General features: G+C 59.3%; 1 protein-coding gene across 2 annotated transcripts in view; it reads left to right on the top strand.

Moving 5' to 3' along the window:
• The first annotated feature begins 1,622 nt into the window (after positions 1-1,622).
• The window catches only part of CBFA2T3 (CBFA2/RUNX1 partner transcriptional co-repressor 3), a 77,848-nt gene continuing 63,638 nt past the window's right edge, over positions 1,623-15,832 (top strand). For both annotated transcript variants that reach the window (XM_052655541.1, XM_052655540.1), the window contains exon 1: positions 1,623-1,729. In XM_052655541.1, coding sequence (XP_052511501.1) covers positions 1,642-1,729 — 88 coding nt within the window. In that variant the 5' untranslated portion in view covers positions 1,623-1,641. The remainder of the gene's footprint in view (positions 1,730-15,832) is intronic.

The following is a 15,832-nucleotide window of genomic DNA, read 5'->3' as shown; positions in this document are numbered from 1 at the left end:
CCTGGAGCAGGGCAGACCAGGAGGGGCCATGAGGAGGGCAGAGATGCCGGGGACTGGGCCCTGGCTCCCAGGACCATCCTCTCCATCTGAACCCTGGGAACTCAGGGCAGCCAGGCCTGCAGGGGACGTGCACGTGGCGGCCCCTTCCAGGAACAGACGGGGTCTGGGCTGCACAGGCTCTAGAAGGATGCCCACCTGTGGAGACAGTGCCTCTGGGGAAAGATAGAGGCGGGGGCATGGACGGGGTTCTCCCTGGCTGCCCTGCGCCCTCTGTACTGCTGGGATTGCTCCCCACGGGCAGGAATTACCTAGAAATTCAATTCAGCTTGTCAAAATTCATGAGCTCTGGGGCTGCGGGCTGCACACCTCTGGCCAGTCTGAGGCCCTGAGCCTACACCAAGTTTGGGTCCCCAGGGACTGATTGACAGGCCAGTGGAGGGCGATGGGCACGCTGTCTCCTTCAAGGGGTCTTCCCATGGTGGTCACCACCTTCACCAAGTGATTGCGTGCCTGTGCGCAGCCTCACCTCCTCTGTGCTGGGTGAGGGGTCTGGGACACCTGTGTCTAGTCTGAAAGGTGACCAAGGGCCCTGGCATGCTTTCTGTCATCCCTCAGACTGGGGAGCAGCCTCACGCTCAGCAAATTCCACCTGTGAGTCTGAATTGACTGTTCCCCAAGGTGTCCATCAGGAAATGGGGTGAGGATCTCCAAGGAGACCCCAGCCAGGAGGACAAGCTCAGAGAGGGGGTTTCCTTGCCCAGCCCAGTGGGCAGCGCTTTCAGGGTGGGTGGGGGCCAGGACCTCCAGGTTGCAGGGGAAAGCCTGAGTGCATGGGGCTGGCCAGACTGGCAGGACCAGGATCAAACCAGGGCTGACCCAGAAGTCAGGTTCAAGGTTACAAGTGATGCCCACAAACAGCTGGCCCTGGGAGGAGGGCCCTGGAGGAAGTCTGGCTGAGGTCAGGAGAGAGTGGAGACCCCCGGACCACCCCGGGCTGAAGGCTGGGCCAGGCCAGAGGGGAGATAGGCAGGCAGGACTGGGCTGGGAGGCTTGGCCAGGGTGGACATCGTCCCTCTGTTGTTGATCTGCGCCCTCACGGCCCCCCTGCACCACCCCAGGTCAAGGAAGCACGCCCAGCGGGCCAGGCTCAGGGTGGGTGGAGTGTCACCGGCTGGGCTGGAGGAGGAAGTTGTTGGGAAGTCAGAACGGAATTGCCGTGAGGGGAGGCCGGGCAGGGCCGGGCCCAGATGGTTCCTGTTGAGGAAGCAGTGGGCACAGCTGCACGGCTGCTCCCTGGCCGGCCGCACTATCACGGTGACACAGCTGGCTGCCTCGCCGCAGGCTGCAGGCGACCTCCCCCACCGGCGCCTCCCCAGGCCCGCCCTGCATCACATGAGCCCCTGCGGCCGCCCGCCCCTTCCCCAGGCGGCTGCAAGAAGGCCTGAAGCAGTCTGGGGGACGGAGACCTCCAGTTCAGAGGAGCCCAGGCTGGCCGAGGCCTGTGTCTTTCCCTTGAGGGCCCACGAGGTTGAGAAGGGCACTGAACGTGGGGCTCACCAGGCTCCAAGCTGCTGCCCACCACGGGGCTGCCCACCTCCCACCTCAGCAGGATTCAGATTCCTGAACCCACCCTCCGGCTCCATGTCCCGGGCGTCCCCCGTGCTGGACAGTGGGCCCTCGGCATCCACCAGCTGCTCAACGCCTCGGGGTCCCAGGAAGGGCGGTCCAGGTAAGGGGATGGGACCGGTTTGGGGGCGGGGGCGGCACTGAGCAGGTGGCATGAGGCAGCGACATCTCCTTGCTGTGCTTCCTGGCCTGTTGACTCACGTCCAACATCAGCACAGCCTCCCACCGGGCACAGACCTGTGCAGCTGGGGCAGGTGGCCGGGGAGGACCACCAGGTGCCAGGCCTACGGGTGGGCCCCGTGGGCCCCACCCAGAGGCAGACACTGGAGGTGGAGGCTGCTCAGTGAATAGGGCCCCAGGAATCGGAGAGAAAGGTGGTGTGCAGAGTGCTGGGGACCCCTAAGACTTGGAGTTCAGAGGAGGAAACCGAGGCCAGATGGAGAGGGGCTGGTCCAGGGCCCCAGGAGCGAGTGGTGGTCCAGGACCTGCTCCGCCCCGACTGAGGAGCAACCTGCCAGGGCTCCCACCACCGGAGCCAGTGCCAGGGAGAGGTGGTCATACAGGGAAGACCTCCAGGGGCTGCTGACTGGGGGGTGTAGGAGGCTGTGGGCCCAAGCTGCAGGATCATCTGCCTGGCTCTCCCGGGACTCAGGGGCCCACAGAACTGCACATAGAAGGCCCCGCTCACCAGACATAGCCACGTGGCCATGGTTTAGGAACACAGATCCACAAGTCTCATTGCAGTAGCCTGCAGAGTACAAGCAGGCCTGAGTCACCCCAGCACCCCAACCCCAGACAGCCCATCTCCCCTGCAGAGGGACCACCTGCCCCAGCCAGGGACCTGAGGGCCAGCTCCACCTGGCATTCTGCACATCCAGGACTGGGGCCCCAGGGTGTGCAAAGCCTGCCTCTCCACACAGTCACTAGCGTGCTGCTGACGATTCTAAGACGTTGCCAGGGAGGCTCCAGTCACTGGCCTGGGATATGGCTGCCCTGCGCTCGGGCTGACCACAGCCTCTGGTCCCATCCAGCTCTAGCTGTGACCACACAGCTGTCCCTTCTTCCCCAGGGTGGCCCTGCCTGACCCCCACTGTCCTGGGACCACTCATCGCTCCTTACCTGGGCCCAGTCCCTCTTCACCTGGGCCTCAGGTTCCTCGTGTGTCAGGCCCCATCCTTCGGCTCCATGAAAGGGTCAAGAAGCTGCTTCTCAAAGCCAGGGGTGGGCAGTGGGTAGTGGGTGAGCGTGTGTGAGATGCTGGCCACAGCCGTGTTCAGATGGATGGTGGTGTGTCCGCGTGCAAGGGGTCCGAGGCCGGGAAATGTGATGCGCCCGCTGTGCTCACAATGTCACTCCAGGTGTTGGGCTGTGGGCCTCTGGAGCTTCCTGGGGGGCTTCGCGGAGAGGAGGGAAAGCAGTGGGCATTTGGCTCGTTCGTTGAACTGGGGGCTTGCCTGGACATGGGGTCCCCGTCCTGGGACTCCGGCTTTTATGAACTTATGGCCCATCTTCTCTTAATCACCTGGTTCCATGGGACAGACACAGACACGCAGGGAGACATCCAGCTCCCCATGCCCCCACAAAGGGGTAGATGCTGGGCCCCCAGGTGCCGGGCATCTCCACCACGGGAAGTGGCAGGTGGGGCTGTGCTGGACTCCATGGGAGCCGGGGGGTCCAGGACAGGCCTTGGGTCAGTGGGTCTGTCCCGCAGGCTTCCCAAGAGTCTGTGAAAAGCTTTGAGATTCCAAACGTCAAGTAGCACCTAAACCACTAAAAGAATAGTAAGTAATATCTTCTATAGCTGAGTTTGTCTGTCTGAGAACGTGCGTGAACCCTGCGCTGCCCTCCTGCTGGTAGGAAGCGGGGGTGGGGCCGGGGGTGGGGGGACAGACCCACCCCCCTGGCACGTCCCCGAGGTGTGTGCGGCCGCGGCAGCAGGCAGAAAGGAACAGTGCTGGTTAGAGGGTGTTCACGGTACTCAGGCTTGTTAGGTGCCCAACTTCCCTGGCGGTCCAGTGGTAAGACTCTGTATTCCACTGTGGGGGCTACGACCTCACATGCCACAAGGTGCGGGCAAAAAAAAGGTGCCAGTGGTGTGTGCTAGGAGCTGGACCCCACACGCAAGAGGTGGAGCCAGCACACTGGCAGGGGTGCCTCGGGCAAAGGAGGCTCAGGGGCAGTGCCTGAAGGGGAAACTGAGTCAGGCTTGTTCAGCGTCACCTGAGAGGGACTGGTGAGTAACAGGGAGACAGGGAGTGATCCATCACTGGAGGGTCCAAGTGAGGCAGCTTCGTGGAGGGAGCCATCCTGCGAACCTTGGGTCACCTGGCCACAGGGGTGGGGTTCAGAGGTCACCAGTGTCACCAAGTGGCCTTGCCCTCCCTCCCCTGTCCCCCTCCTCCTGTCCCCGCTGCCCCCACCCACCGCCCCCCCAGCCACAAGCGCTTCTCTGGAACATTCTTTGTCTGGAATGCCCCTCCCTGCTGTTTAATTTCCTGGGAAGGCTGTAACAAATCACCACCAGTGGGTGAATTACAACAGAAATCTCCTGATTCTGGAGGCCAGAGTCTGAGATCAGGAGGGTCGCAGGGCCAGGCTCCCTGCAGAGGCTCTGAGGAAGGGTCCTGCCTGCCTCTTCCAGCTCCTGGGGGCTCCAGGCATCCTTGGCTTGTGGCTACATCCCTCCCATCTCCGCCCCCATCTTAATACGGCCTCTCCTCCTCTTCTAAAAAGGACAGTGGTTTTGGAATCTAGGGCCACCCCATTCCAGGTGACTGAGCTCCAACCATCCTGTCTGTGTTCCAGCTGGCAGGATTGGGGCAAAGGAGCCCATGGCCTGCATAGCTGCCTATGGCACAGCCAGGCCCAGGGCATGGGCTCATGGCCTCTAGCTGCCATGGGGGTCAGGGAGCCTCAAGGGGTGCATCCTGCAAGAGGGGAGCCAGGTTATCAGGATCCCGCGTGTTTTCTGCCCCACTGCCCGCCCGCCACCTCACTTTCCGATCAGCTGAGGCCCTTGGCCACGCTTTCAGGGCTGTCAGGAGACAGTCAGCTGTGGACACTGGGGAGTTCATAGTGGGAGGACCCAGGGCGTCTGGGGTTGGCGCGTGCCTGGGCGGACGGCAGAGTCCACAGCCCCTCTGTGCAGTGTGGGACTGAGAACCGAGCCCCACAGTGACCGTCCATCTGCGTCTCTGTACAAAGTCCTGCGAGCAATTTGTCCTTTGACTTCTGTACCATTGCCTCACGTGGGACGGCTGTCCTGTCCCTGCACTGCTCATATCCTGCAGGGCTTCCTTCCCTTCTCCAGGCCCATCTCCACTTCTTGTTGACCACATGGTGCTGGGGGCTCCTGTGTCAGGATATTGGCTCAGGGCTGCCGAGCCCCATGTGAGGTTGTGATTGCCATCTCAGAAGAAGATACCAAGGTTCTGAGGGGCACACAGCAGGCAAGAGCAGAGGCAGCTTGGACCCGGCTCTACTGACCCTACAGGATGGATGCAGGTTCAGATGGGAGTGGGGGCCCATTACGGTGGAAGGAGCCCTGGACACCTGCCAGATCAGTTGGTCCTGACAGGAAACTGCTCGCATGACCCCTGGGCAACAGTGTGGACAGTTTGAAGAGAAACCACTGACACAGATCAAACAGAGTCACCCGGCCAGCACAGATGTCTGAGGGACACTCCTTGACCTGAGGGGTGGGAAGGGAGGAGAGGAATAAGCTGAGAAGGGGCCAGGCCAGGAACGGAGTGGGAGAGCCCTGGAGAGAGGGTGGCAGGACAAACGCCCATGGGTTCCCTCCATGCCCATCTCCTAAGCCTCCTGACCTGGCCCAGGCCAGCCTCCAGAACAGAGGAGCAGGGGTGCAGCTTGCCCCCATCCCCCCATGCCCCGTGTCAGGACCCAGCATAAGTCCGGGGAGGGAGGGCCACACTCCACCCCAGGTCCTGGGAGGAGTGCATTACCCCCAGCGTAAATGTGGAGCACTCTTTCCCTGAGACCTGCCGTTTCCATGCTTTCCCATCCCACAAGCCTGGGAGAGAGACTTCCGGGGTCAGCTAGCAGGAGGACTCCAGCCATCCACGTCCTCCCCACCCATTAGACAACAAATCCAAACTTCAGAAGACAGAGCTAGGGGCAGGAGTGATGCCCAGAGGACAGGGTGCAATCCAGGCCAGCTTCCTGAAGGAAGTGGTCCCTTGGCGGGTAGCTAGAGGAGGCAAAGACTTTCACTTCTCAAAGTGTCTTGACTGAGAAGAAAGGCATTGGTGTTAACCTCTCACATCTTCACTTCCACAACTGCAGTGGCAGAGGAGAGGCCAAGGGAAGGGAAAGAGGGGCCACCGCTGGACTCAGGCTCATTCACACAGGTGATGGGGCCAGAGGTAGGGTTGCAATGGCGCTAATCAAAGTCTCAGCATTAAAAACCCTCGTACAGTCCTGCTGGCACAGCCAGGGCAGGCAGACATCCTGGAGCAGGCAGTGACCAGCAGAGGGTGGCCCAGAACGGAGGTGGCATCCATGGGGATTCCATCCAAGGGTCTTCTGGAGGTGGGGTGTTGACAGGCTCTTCTTGTGGGGCTTTGGGGAGTCAATTTGCCATTCCGTTGTTTACAAGACTGAACTCAAGTAGTCAGGCCGGACCACCTCTCTTCTGTGTGCACGCCCTCTGGGGGCTTCCCCTGCCCCCCTCCCATGCCCACCCCTCTCCCTGTATCCAGCTGGTGCATGGCCACCCCACCAACACCCCAGATACCTTCCCTGGCCCTGTTCCCTCCCCACAGGCTCCTCTTCCATTCGGCCCCCTCCCACCCCCTCTCAAGTCTTTGCTCTGGTTACCCTGCCCTCCCCCCCCAACATGTGTGCCCAGTCCCCTTTCCTGCTGTTTCCCCTTCACTTATTACTCTATCTAATGAAGGAGGCGGTTCCGTGTCTACTTATCCTGTCTCCCTGGTGTGCTGGCTCCGCTGTCTGCTTGCCATGGCACTCTCAGCACCTGGAGTGGTGCTGCTGGGGTGCCCAGCCCTGGGTGATGAGTGCACCCCGTGTCCAGGTGACTCGACCACCCGCAGACAGCGAGTGCACCGATCAGCACAGGGGCCCTGGAGAGTGGCTTGTGTTGGTCTCTAGATGCTAGATCACAGCTGCTGTCAGGCGGGAGCTGAGGCCCAGAGACTGGAGTGACCTGCCAGGGGTCAGACAGCATGTGGCCCCAGGGCTGAGTTGGACCCAGGCCTGGGGATGAGACTGGAGCAGCCCATCCAAGCCCCTCCCAATGGGCACCAGCATGCCCTCCCCTGCAGCCAGAGGTGTGGATGGTGCTGGACCACCTGCCCTCCCGTCTTCTCTCCCTTTGTCCTCTACAAGGGGGTACAAGGCCCAGAAAGGGAAAGGGACTGCCAAGCCACAGAACACCCAGGCAGGTGGCTTATAAACAGCAGATGAGGAGGCTGGCCATCCGAGATCACGTGCCAGCAGGTTTGATGTGTGATAAGAGCTCCCTGGACCACTGTCCCCCACCACCACCAAGCAGCGCTTCCAGGAAAGGTCCAGGGAGGCATGGGAAGGGACAGTGGCCAGAGGGGGATGCTAACTGCAGGGAGGGCAGGCACCTCCTGCCATCCCGGTGGGTTCTGTTGCCTTGGAAACACTGACCTGCTAACCATCCTACGTCCCAACGATGGAGGAACCTTTTTGTTGACCCCCATCCCAACACCTACTCAGCCACAGAGCCCACCCAGGCCCATTCGTACCTCACCTATCTGGCCCTGGAGGACTGTGTCAGACACCCAGGGTGCACACATTCTGCCACCCCCCAGCTCCTAAGAGGGAGGGGGTGGGTCAGATGTGGACTCACCCACCTGGGCCAGCGTCTGAGGGGAGAATCCCTCAGTCGTGGCCACCTCTGCTCCGGGTGTGAGGGCTCAGGTGGCACTTCTGGGGGCTGGGAGATCCTTGGGTGATGACTGGGTTGTGTATCACAGGCCTGCTCCTCGGACAGCAGAGTCTCAGGGCCTTGACTGCAGGCACAGAGGAGGGACTGCCAAGGTTGTTCCCCAAGGACAGGCTGCTCCCTGGAGGAGAGGGCAGGGTAGGGGCAGAAGCGAGGGCTGCTCCATTCCAGAGTCCTTCCTGGCCCTGGGCATGGCTTCTGCCCAGTAACCCTTCAAAGGCATCATTGACCTGGCTGCACACATGAAGACAAATCTGATCGGCCAAGAAACCTACCCAAGGTCACACAGCAGTCCCCAGCAGGGCTGGAACTTCCCTGTCTGCCCAGCACCCTCCCTGGGAGGAAATGCACTTGGGTGGGACCTCAGGAAAGGGACCCCCTTGGCACCCAGCACTCCAGTGTGGGAGCCACACCTGGCAGCCCAGCCCCTGGGCTGAGCCCGCTGAGAGCCCACTCTGGGGTCTGCTGGCTTCACTCCAGGAGCTCCGGGCAGATGCTGCTGGCGCCCCGCTGACAGCTGGACAGAGCACCGCCCCCGCGGATGCCCGAGGGCTGCCCCCCCCAGGCCGCGGAGCAAAGCCCTGTGCTCCTTGCTCCTCTGCAACTGTCAGAAAAGTGGGCCGGGCCAGGTTCGCGACTGCCCTTGAAGTGAGCTTGGGCTCTCTGAGGGCCACGCTAGGCAACTGAGGGCTCATGGGGCAACGGGGACTCTGACCGTGGCTTTCACTCTGCAGTGCAGCAAGGGGTCCCTTCTTGAGAGGAATCTCCAGGGGGCTCACAGCCTGGGGGCTTACGGCCTGGGGGCGCTGGTGGACGAAGGCGCACATGTCAGACAGTGGAGGGCTGGGCCCCACCCACTCACAGCTGCAGGAGCCAGTGATGGGCTGTCACTGCCCTAGAGACGTGACCAGTGTCCCCAGTGCCCTTGGTCCGGTGGACAGGGAACCAAGGCCTGGCCCTCATGCTGGCCAGGGGCCAGGAGGCCACCCTGAAGATGTGCCCTCCGGACCTGTCTGCTCAGGTTGGACCAGGTTAGAACCACGGGAGGAGGGCCGGGCTGGAAACCAGCTCCATCACTTGCCCAGGACCCCACAGGCCTGTCTTCTCATCTATGACGTGGGGGTGGCAGCCAGCCCCCGAAAAGCTGGGGATGGAGAGGGAGGACCCCGGCACCCACCCGGCCCAGCCCACTTTTCTCAGCCCTTGCAGGATCCTGGCTGTGACCTCCCTGTCTGTACCCCCTCCCCAGCCAAGGTCCCTGGTGGGAGTGAAGAAGGGGCCCTGTGGAAGGAAGTAGGGATTCACCCGCCCTGGGGCTCCCAGCGCTTCCTCCTTTCCTCCCAAATCGGGGTGCATTTTGAGTGCGTGGAAAGCCCCGACCTCACAGGCCCTGGGAGGGGGCAGCATGGCGGGAGGGAGGCCAAGCAGGAGGGGCACTGGGACACTTGCCTCCCAGGCCGACAGGGCCCCTCAGAAAGTTCAGGGGCTGGGGCTGTGGGGGTCTTCCCACACCTGGGTCCTCTTTTTAAGACGAAAGGTCTAGGGTTCCAGCCTCGCTGTGAACGGGGCGACAGCACAGATGCAGGAACCCCAAAACCCAGACCCTAGACCTCAGAGAGATCACACTTTACTGAGGGGTCCCAGGGCCCACCTCCCCAGGACACTGCCCACCAGCCCAGCCCGACTGTTGACCGCACACCCACTCCTGCCAAGCAGTGCCTCAGCCTCTGGGCCAGGAGCCTCCCCGAGAGGCTCCATGCACACGGCCCTCGCTTCTCCGCTCCCGTTTCTCAGGAGGCCTGGACAGATGGATGCACGGACAGATGCCGTTCCACCCCTCCACCACCACAGCGTTTTCTAGACCCAGGGTCAGGACCTGATATTCTAAAGCAGGTGACAAAAAACTGCAAGTCAGAACAGTATCGTTCCAGTTCTCAGCTCCCAGGTGCATCGCACCCTGCTCCATCCTCTGAGGCCCAAGAGGGCGGACAGGGGACTCTGCTCAGCTCTGGCCCCTCGACCCGGGCTTCCTCGTCTGCAGCTCGAGGGGCTGTCCCCACCTGGGGGGCTCTCCAGGCGGGGGCTGCCACTCGAAGCTGCAGGGCAGAGAGCACAGCTGGCTGGAGGGGAGACGGGAGCAGGCAGCTTCCTGTGGAAACCGAAACTGCCAGGTGCTTCCCTCCCTCCCGCGGGGACCAGAGACAGCTGGACGAGGTCCTGCAGCCCTGCCCTGCCCAGCCGCCTCCCTTTCAGGCAAATGTCCGTAGTCCAGACTCTGCTTCTCACCCATCACTACGGTGACGCACCTCCCTGAGCCCCTGACCCAACCCTCAGCATGGATGAGACCAGCCGGCCCTGAGGCTCTGGCACCCTCTGGGGCTGTCCGTCCAGCTGGAGACACCCTGGCATAGGATTTCAAAGTCTTTGGGGAAAAGCAGGATGCAACAGATACCTGAATACTCTAACTTGAATACAAGTGAAAATGATAACGTTTCGGGTAGACCAGATTTAACAGAAGATTTAAAGCTGATTTCTCTGTCTGCCAGAATATGAAACATTTCACACGCAGGCCACATCTAGTTTCTACTGCACAGGCTGCTGAGCCTGCAGGACCTGGGAGACAGAGGGACCAGTCTGGTCGGCATCCGCGGGGGGCCCCTGACGTGCTGCCTGCTCCTGCCATCGGCCCACCTTTCGTTTAAATTATGAAATAATCTGCCCACCTCAGGAAAGCCCCGTCCCAAGCAGGGGAAACAAGCTGTCACCTCATCCCAGAGCTGCTCCCTCTCGTACTTCTTCATAAAAAGGAGTTGCTTGTAGATCCAGTGCCCCCTGTCCTGGAGGCTGCCCCCCTGCCCCCACCCTGGGATCACTGAAAGCCAGGCTACAGGTCCTGGACCCAGTTCAGGATGTCCTGCGAGGTCGGTCCCCCAAACTCGGCTCTGAATCCTCAATGTAAAATGGGGCCTGTGTCGCATGTCAGCACCAGAGTCGCCCACCTGCGGAACTGTCCAAGGAACTGTTTTATCTGGGTGTCTTTCCCAGATACATTGTAATTGTCTGTGTTTTAAATTGCTACATAGAAGTATTGAGTCCTGCGATATTCCTTTTTCTCCCCACGATGATAGAAACCATGGCATCAGCACAGGCGTGGCCACGTTGCCTGGTGGCCCCCTGAGCCTGGCAGCCTGAGGGTGGGGCTGCGAGGTGACCCCTTGCAGCTCCTGTTGAGAAAGGCCTTTTGTACAGTCACGTGTCCAGCGCAATGTTGGGCGTTTCTGTAGGTTGTGAATCCCCGTGGCTGCTGGGGAAGCCCCACCCACGGAAACTAGCGTGAGTGGAGGTGGGAGGCAGGGGAGGCACACTGGCACCTGAGCACCGAGCCCACCTGATCTGACCTTTTCTGAACGTGGGCTCAGCGGTCATTTGGGTGAGGCTGTGGCAGGGAGTCTGGCTGTGATGAACAGAGAAGAGGCTGGTGTGGTCTCCCTCGCTCTGCACCTTCCTCTCCCCAACTCAAGCTCTGCTCCAGACCTTCAACGTGAGGCTTGGGTGGTGGAAAGTCCTGGTGGTGTGGCCGCCAAGCAGCAGGCTTGAGGTCTCCAAGCTGGGAAACCCCACTCTAGGAAGCCAGAAATGGCACTCTGAGCGGCCCCTCGATGACGCTAGAAGGAAGAGGTGGCCGAGGGGACTTTGGTATCTGCCCGTTGGCCGCCTGAGCACCACCCCCGGGCCTCCCCCAGACAGCACTGCACAGAGGTGGCCATGGCCAGTCCTGGGGGAGTCAGGAGCCTGCGCTACTGAGCAGACACACCCGTGCACCCTCAGCAAGGCCAGGAATACATGACAGGCCATGCTGGAGCCCAGGCCTGGCGGGACAGCCCCCGCTGCGGAGGGTGTGCAGATGGGGTATTGCAGTCAGGACGGGGTGCGGGGGCGGGAGGGGGCGTTTGTAATAGTCGTGGCACATCGCCGAACTCTCCCTGTTCCCACAAAGGAGACGTGAGAGCACCCCATTTCATTCCCACGGCCCTGCCATGTTCTGGATGCCAGGGTCTGGCTTCCAAGCCAGGGGATCTGAGGCTGGCTCTGTGACTTTTGGCTGGCATGTTCCCTAAAATGTTTTTGAGCAATCAAGTCCCCTGTAAGGTGCTGTTTCTCACAAAGCGGCCTCACCCAGCTCGGTCACACCGGCCCTGGGCTGCTGCTTTTGTGTTGGGTACGACAGGAGCCGTTGCCGCTACAGAACCTTTGGAAGGTGACAGCTGGCTTCACCCCACACACTGGCCGCGAAAAGAGTGACCTTAACATTCCTGCTGGCTAATGCATGTGAGATGTGCGATAGTGAGCAGGTGTCCCACCCCCTCGGAAGAAAGCAAGATGAGGTCGCAGAGGCCCAACTGGGGCCTCCGGGTGGGCATCTCGCTGCCACTGTTACTGAACCAACTCGGGTCCCCTCGCCCACAGGCTGCAGAGCCCGTTCCCTGATGCTGCGTTGTGATGAAGGAAAGTACCGTGTTTATTACAGATGGCGAGCAAGGAGAGCGAGCAGCTCAAGCTCGAAACACCCAGACTCGCCGATGGCTTCCAGGGAAGGGGTTTCAGAGGCCAGGTGAGGGAGGGGCTGCAGGGTGTCTGCACAGCTGGTGCACAGTTCTCAGACTGGTTGGCATCAAGGTGAAGTTTCGAGCATCATCAGCCTTCTGCTTTCCGCCTGGTCTGGGATCTACATGCTTGTATCGGGAGTTTTCACCTAGTGGAGGTCTTGAAAACATCTTCAGAATGTGTGTCAGCGTGCGTGTGTGCGTGTGTGTGTGCTCAGTCGTGTTCGACTTTTTGTGACCCTATGGACTGTAGCCCACCCACCTTCTCTGACCATGGGATTTCCCAGGCAAGAATGCTGGAGTGGGTTGCCATTTTCTTCTTCAGGGGATCTTCCCGACCCAGGGATCGAACGTGCCTCTCCTGAATTGGCAGGCGGGTTCTTTACCACTGAGCCACCAGTGAAAACCATGTGTATCAGACCTTTATCCAGATTTTTCAGGAAAGTGGGAGTTCAGTGACTCTGCTCTGTGGCTGGTTTATAGTCTAAATTGTAACCGGTTTCCAAGCCCAACAAGAATTCTTTTTCTCTACGTCTTCATATTTCGTAATTATTTGCTTTCGAGTCAGACTTTTGAGACTCAGGGCGGCCTGGGAGACTAAAGCAAAAACCGATTATTTCAAAGAGCAGAGATCTTGGGGCCTGTTTGTGATTTCACCAGCATCTTCCTAAGACTGGGTGATGGTGCCGACAGTCCGGTTTGCAACACCTAACATTGCGTTTACCATCTAACAGGTCATGTGGTCTAGTGTGTCGTATGTTTTATGCTGCACATATGCTCAGGGCTTATTTTCATGGAAACCCTGAGGCTGCAGTTGCGGGTTTAGCACCTTGATTAGTGGAAGCGTTGCCCCAAAACCAAACTGTCCAGGCCCAGACAGGGAAGCCTGGTGTGCTGCAGTCCATGGGGTCACAAAGGGTCAGACATGACTTAGTGACTGAACAGCAAGACTGACATTTGTCAGCTTCAATTCAAATAAGCGTGTTATTAAATGACTCAGCTCGTCTCACTTTGGAATTCCACTGCTGATGTGCATGGATGGATGGCAGACGGGTGGGTGGATGGGAGAAAATGAAGGAAGCTGGAAGGCAGGTGAAAGCAAACTCTTGAAAAGTTAAAAACACCACTCTTCTATGAAGAGTGTATCTGTGTTTGTGTGATTGCTGAGGGAGCCGGCTGGGAGGCAAAGGCAACTCAAGGGAGGGTGTGGGCGACATTCCACCCCAAGAAGAGAGAATGCCGCCCTGAGACCCCTAAACATAGTCGGTGAAGCACAGTCTTCACTATGAGCATAAATGGTTTGCAACTTGTCGGTTTCCTGCAAGTTAACACCCAACTTACAGCATCTGGGGCCCAATCAGCGTCAACAGAAAGACATCCAGGCCCGTCGCAGGATGCCCACTGACTGTGGGACACGAGACCGGCATTTCTATCAGAGGAAGGTGAGGAGGAGAGGAGTCTGGCTGGGTCTTTATGCCCTGAGGTAGAGCCTCGAGAGCGGTCCAGCCTGCGGAAGAGACTGACTGTTCACTGGAGGAGGGGTCAGGAGAGGAGAGGCGAGAGGAGGGGGCAGACCAGAGGCCTGCAAGGCAAGGACTCCAGGCTTCCCTCATGCTCCTTTGGCCAGGTCTCTGGAGAATGTTAGATGCATGCCAGTCGGGAAGACCCCAGCCGCAGACCAGACCAGACTGCCTGCGGCTGTGACACCAGGCTCTGCCGGGCGCCCTTGGGGCCAAAGGGGATGCTGAGGGCAACCATGCTCCATGGGGCCCAGTGAGTGTCACCCCTGAAAGGTGGGTCCTGGAACCTGGATATGTTTCAGCCCTGGCGTGTGGACCTTCGGCAGCCTGGTTGCAGGTCACCTGGGAGCCTGCGCCCCTCTCTCAGCTCGAGGCAGGCATGGCTCGATCCCAGTAGCTTTCTGTGGAGCGTGGATGAAGCCTCGGCATCGCTGACAACAGAGTGCTCCTGGGGCTAGTCCTGGTTGGTGGTCACACACTGTCCATGGGGAACAACTGTCCCCTCATCCACAGCTGGCACTTTAGTCAAATGGGATGAAAATGTCATGACCACGTAAAACTGGGGCAGAGGCTTCCACTACCGACCATCGCTTTCTCTCCGAGTCTTGTCTTCGGACCACACTTGGTTTGGATTGCTCTGTCCTGGGTGACAAGTCTCCTTTGTGCATGGTTTTATAGCAGGTTTTAGGAAGCCCTTCATTGGAAAAGACCCTGATGCTGGGAAAGATTGAGGGCAAAAGGAGAAGAGGGTGGCAGAGGATGAGATGGTCAGATGGCATCATCGACTCAATGGACATGAACTTGACCAAACGCCAAGAGGTGGTGAGGGACAGGGAAGCCTGGCATGCTGCAGTTCGTGGGGTTGCAAAGAGTTGGACAGGACTGAGTGACTGAACAGCAACAGAATTAGGAAGCCCTAGCGTCCCCAGAGCACGAGGATACAGCTATGTCCCCACCCCCACACCACTCAGGACAAGCTCTCAGGCAAGATGTGAAAGCTCTCTAGGATCCGTTACTTTATCCATGAAAAGTCAAATTTCAGATAAACAATATTTTCATATAAGTATATCCCAAATAATTCCTGGGAGACACTTACACTGAAAACTATTCACTGCTTATCTAAAATTCAAATTTAACCAAGCATCTGTATTTTTATTTCCTAAATCTGGCAACCCTCCCCACGAAGGATTTCAACCCTGTCTCCAACAGGATTGCATTCAACTACAAATAGCAGAAAACCCAACAGCAGTAGAAACAGGGTTTGTTTGTCTTTGTCCATGTAACAGAAGCTCAGAAGCAGGTGGTCGAGGCTGGTGTGGCCATCCGGGACACAGGCTGCTTTGCTCTTTCTATTCCACCTCCACTTACTAGTGGCTTCCTAGCTGCAAAGTGGCTGTACCACCTCCAGGCATCACGTCTGCCTCCCAAGCAAGAAGAAAGAGGAAGAGAGATGATGCAGAGGACAAAACTGGACCAGCCCCTTGGTATAAGGAAAAGCAGGCTTCTGCAGAAGCCCTAGCCAGCAGACTTCTGGTTTCACTCAAGACAGGGGTCCAATCCCCAGTCTGAAGCGCCTTTCCAAACCAGGGCTTTCTGATTTCTCATTTCGCACCTTCTCTGCAGTTTTCAAATAGTCTCCGCACTCAAGTCTCCACCTTTTCACAGCCCGTCCGAGTTCACAGCACATGCCGCATGCCCTTGGAGCCTGGCGCAGAGCCTGCCCCTTTACAGATGGAAAAGTGTGGGCCCCCTTGTCCTCTGGGGCTGCACTGGTCTCTCCCCCGGCCCCCACCCTGGTCTCAGATCTGAGGAATGGAACTCCCCCCTACTCTCCCGGGGTCCTTCCACAACCAAACTAGAGAGTGGTGCCCAGGGGCTCTGGAAAAGTGAGCGTTCCCATGAGAGAATCCTTGCTTGGCCATCTCTGCCACCCTCCCCTGCCGCTTCATTCCGACACTCCCCCAACAGAACTTCTCCTTTCCCTCGGAGCAGCCCAGTTCCCCATTCGCGGCCACCACACTGCCCTCAGCTTCTCCCCGGAGTTTCAGGTTCTGAGAGCTATTTCAGGTCTTCCTCCCACCCGCCTGCACCCCGGCCCTGCCTCTCTGCATGGACCGGCCACATGGAAC

This window comes from Budorcas taxicolor, chromosome 18 (genome assembly GCF_023091745.1).
Source record: "Budorcas taxicolor isolate Tak-1 chromosome 18, Takin1.1, whole genome shotgun sequence".
In the NCBI taxonomy this organism is placed as follows: Eukaryota; Metazoa; Chordata; class Mammalia; order Artiodactyla; family Bovidae; genus Budorcas; species Budorcas taxicolor.
The sequence above is the reverse complement of the archived record's forward strand: the minus strand, read 5'-3'. Positions and strand labels throughout refer to the sequence as shown.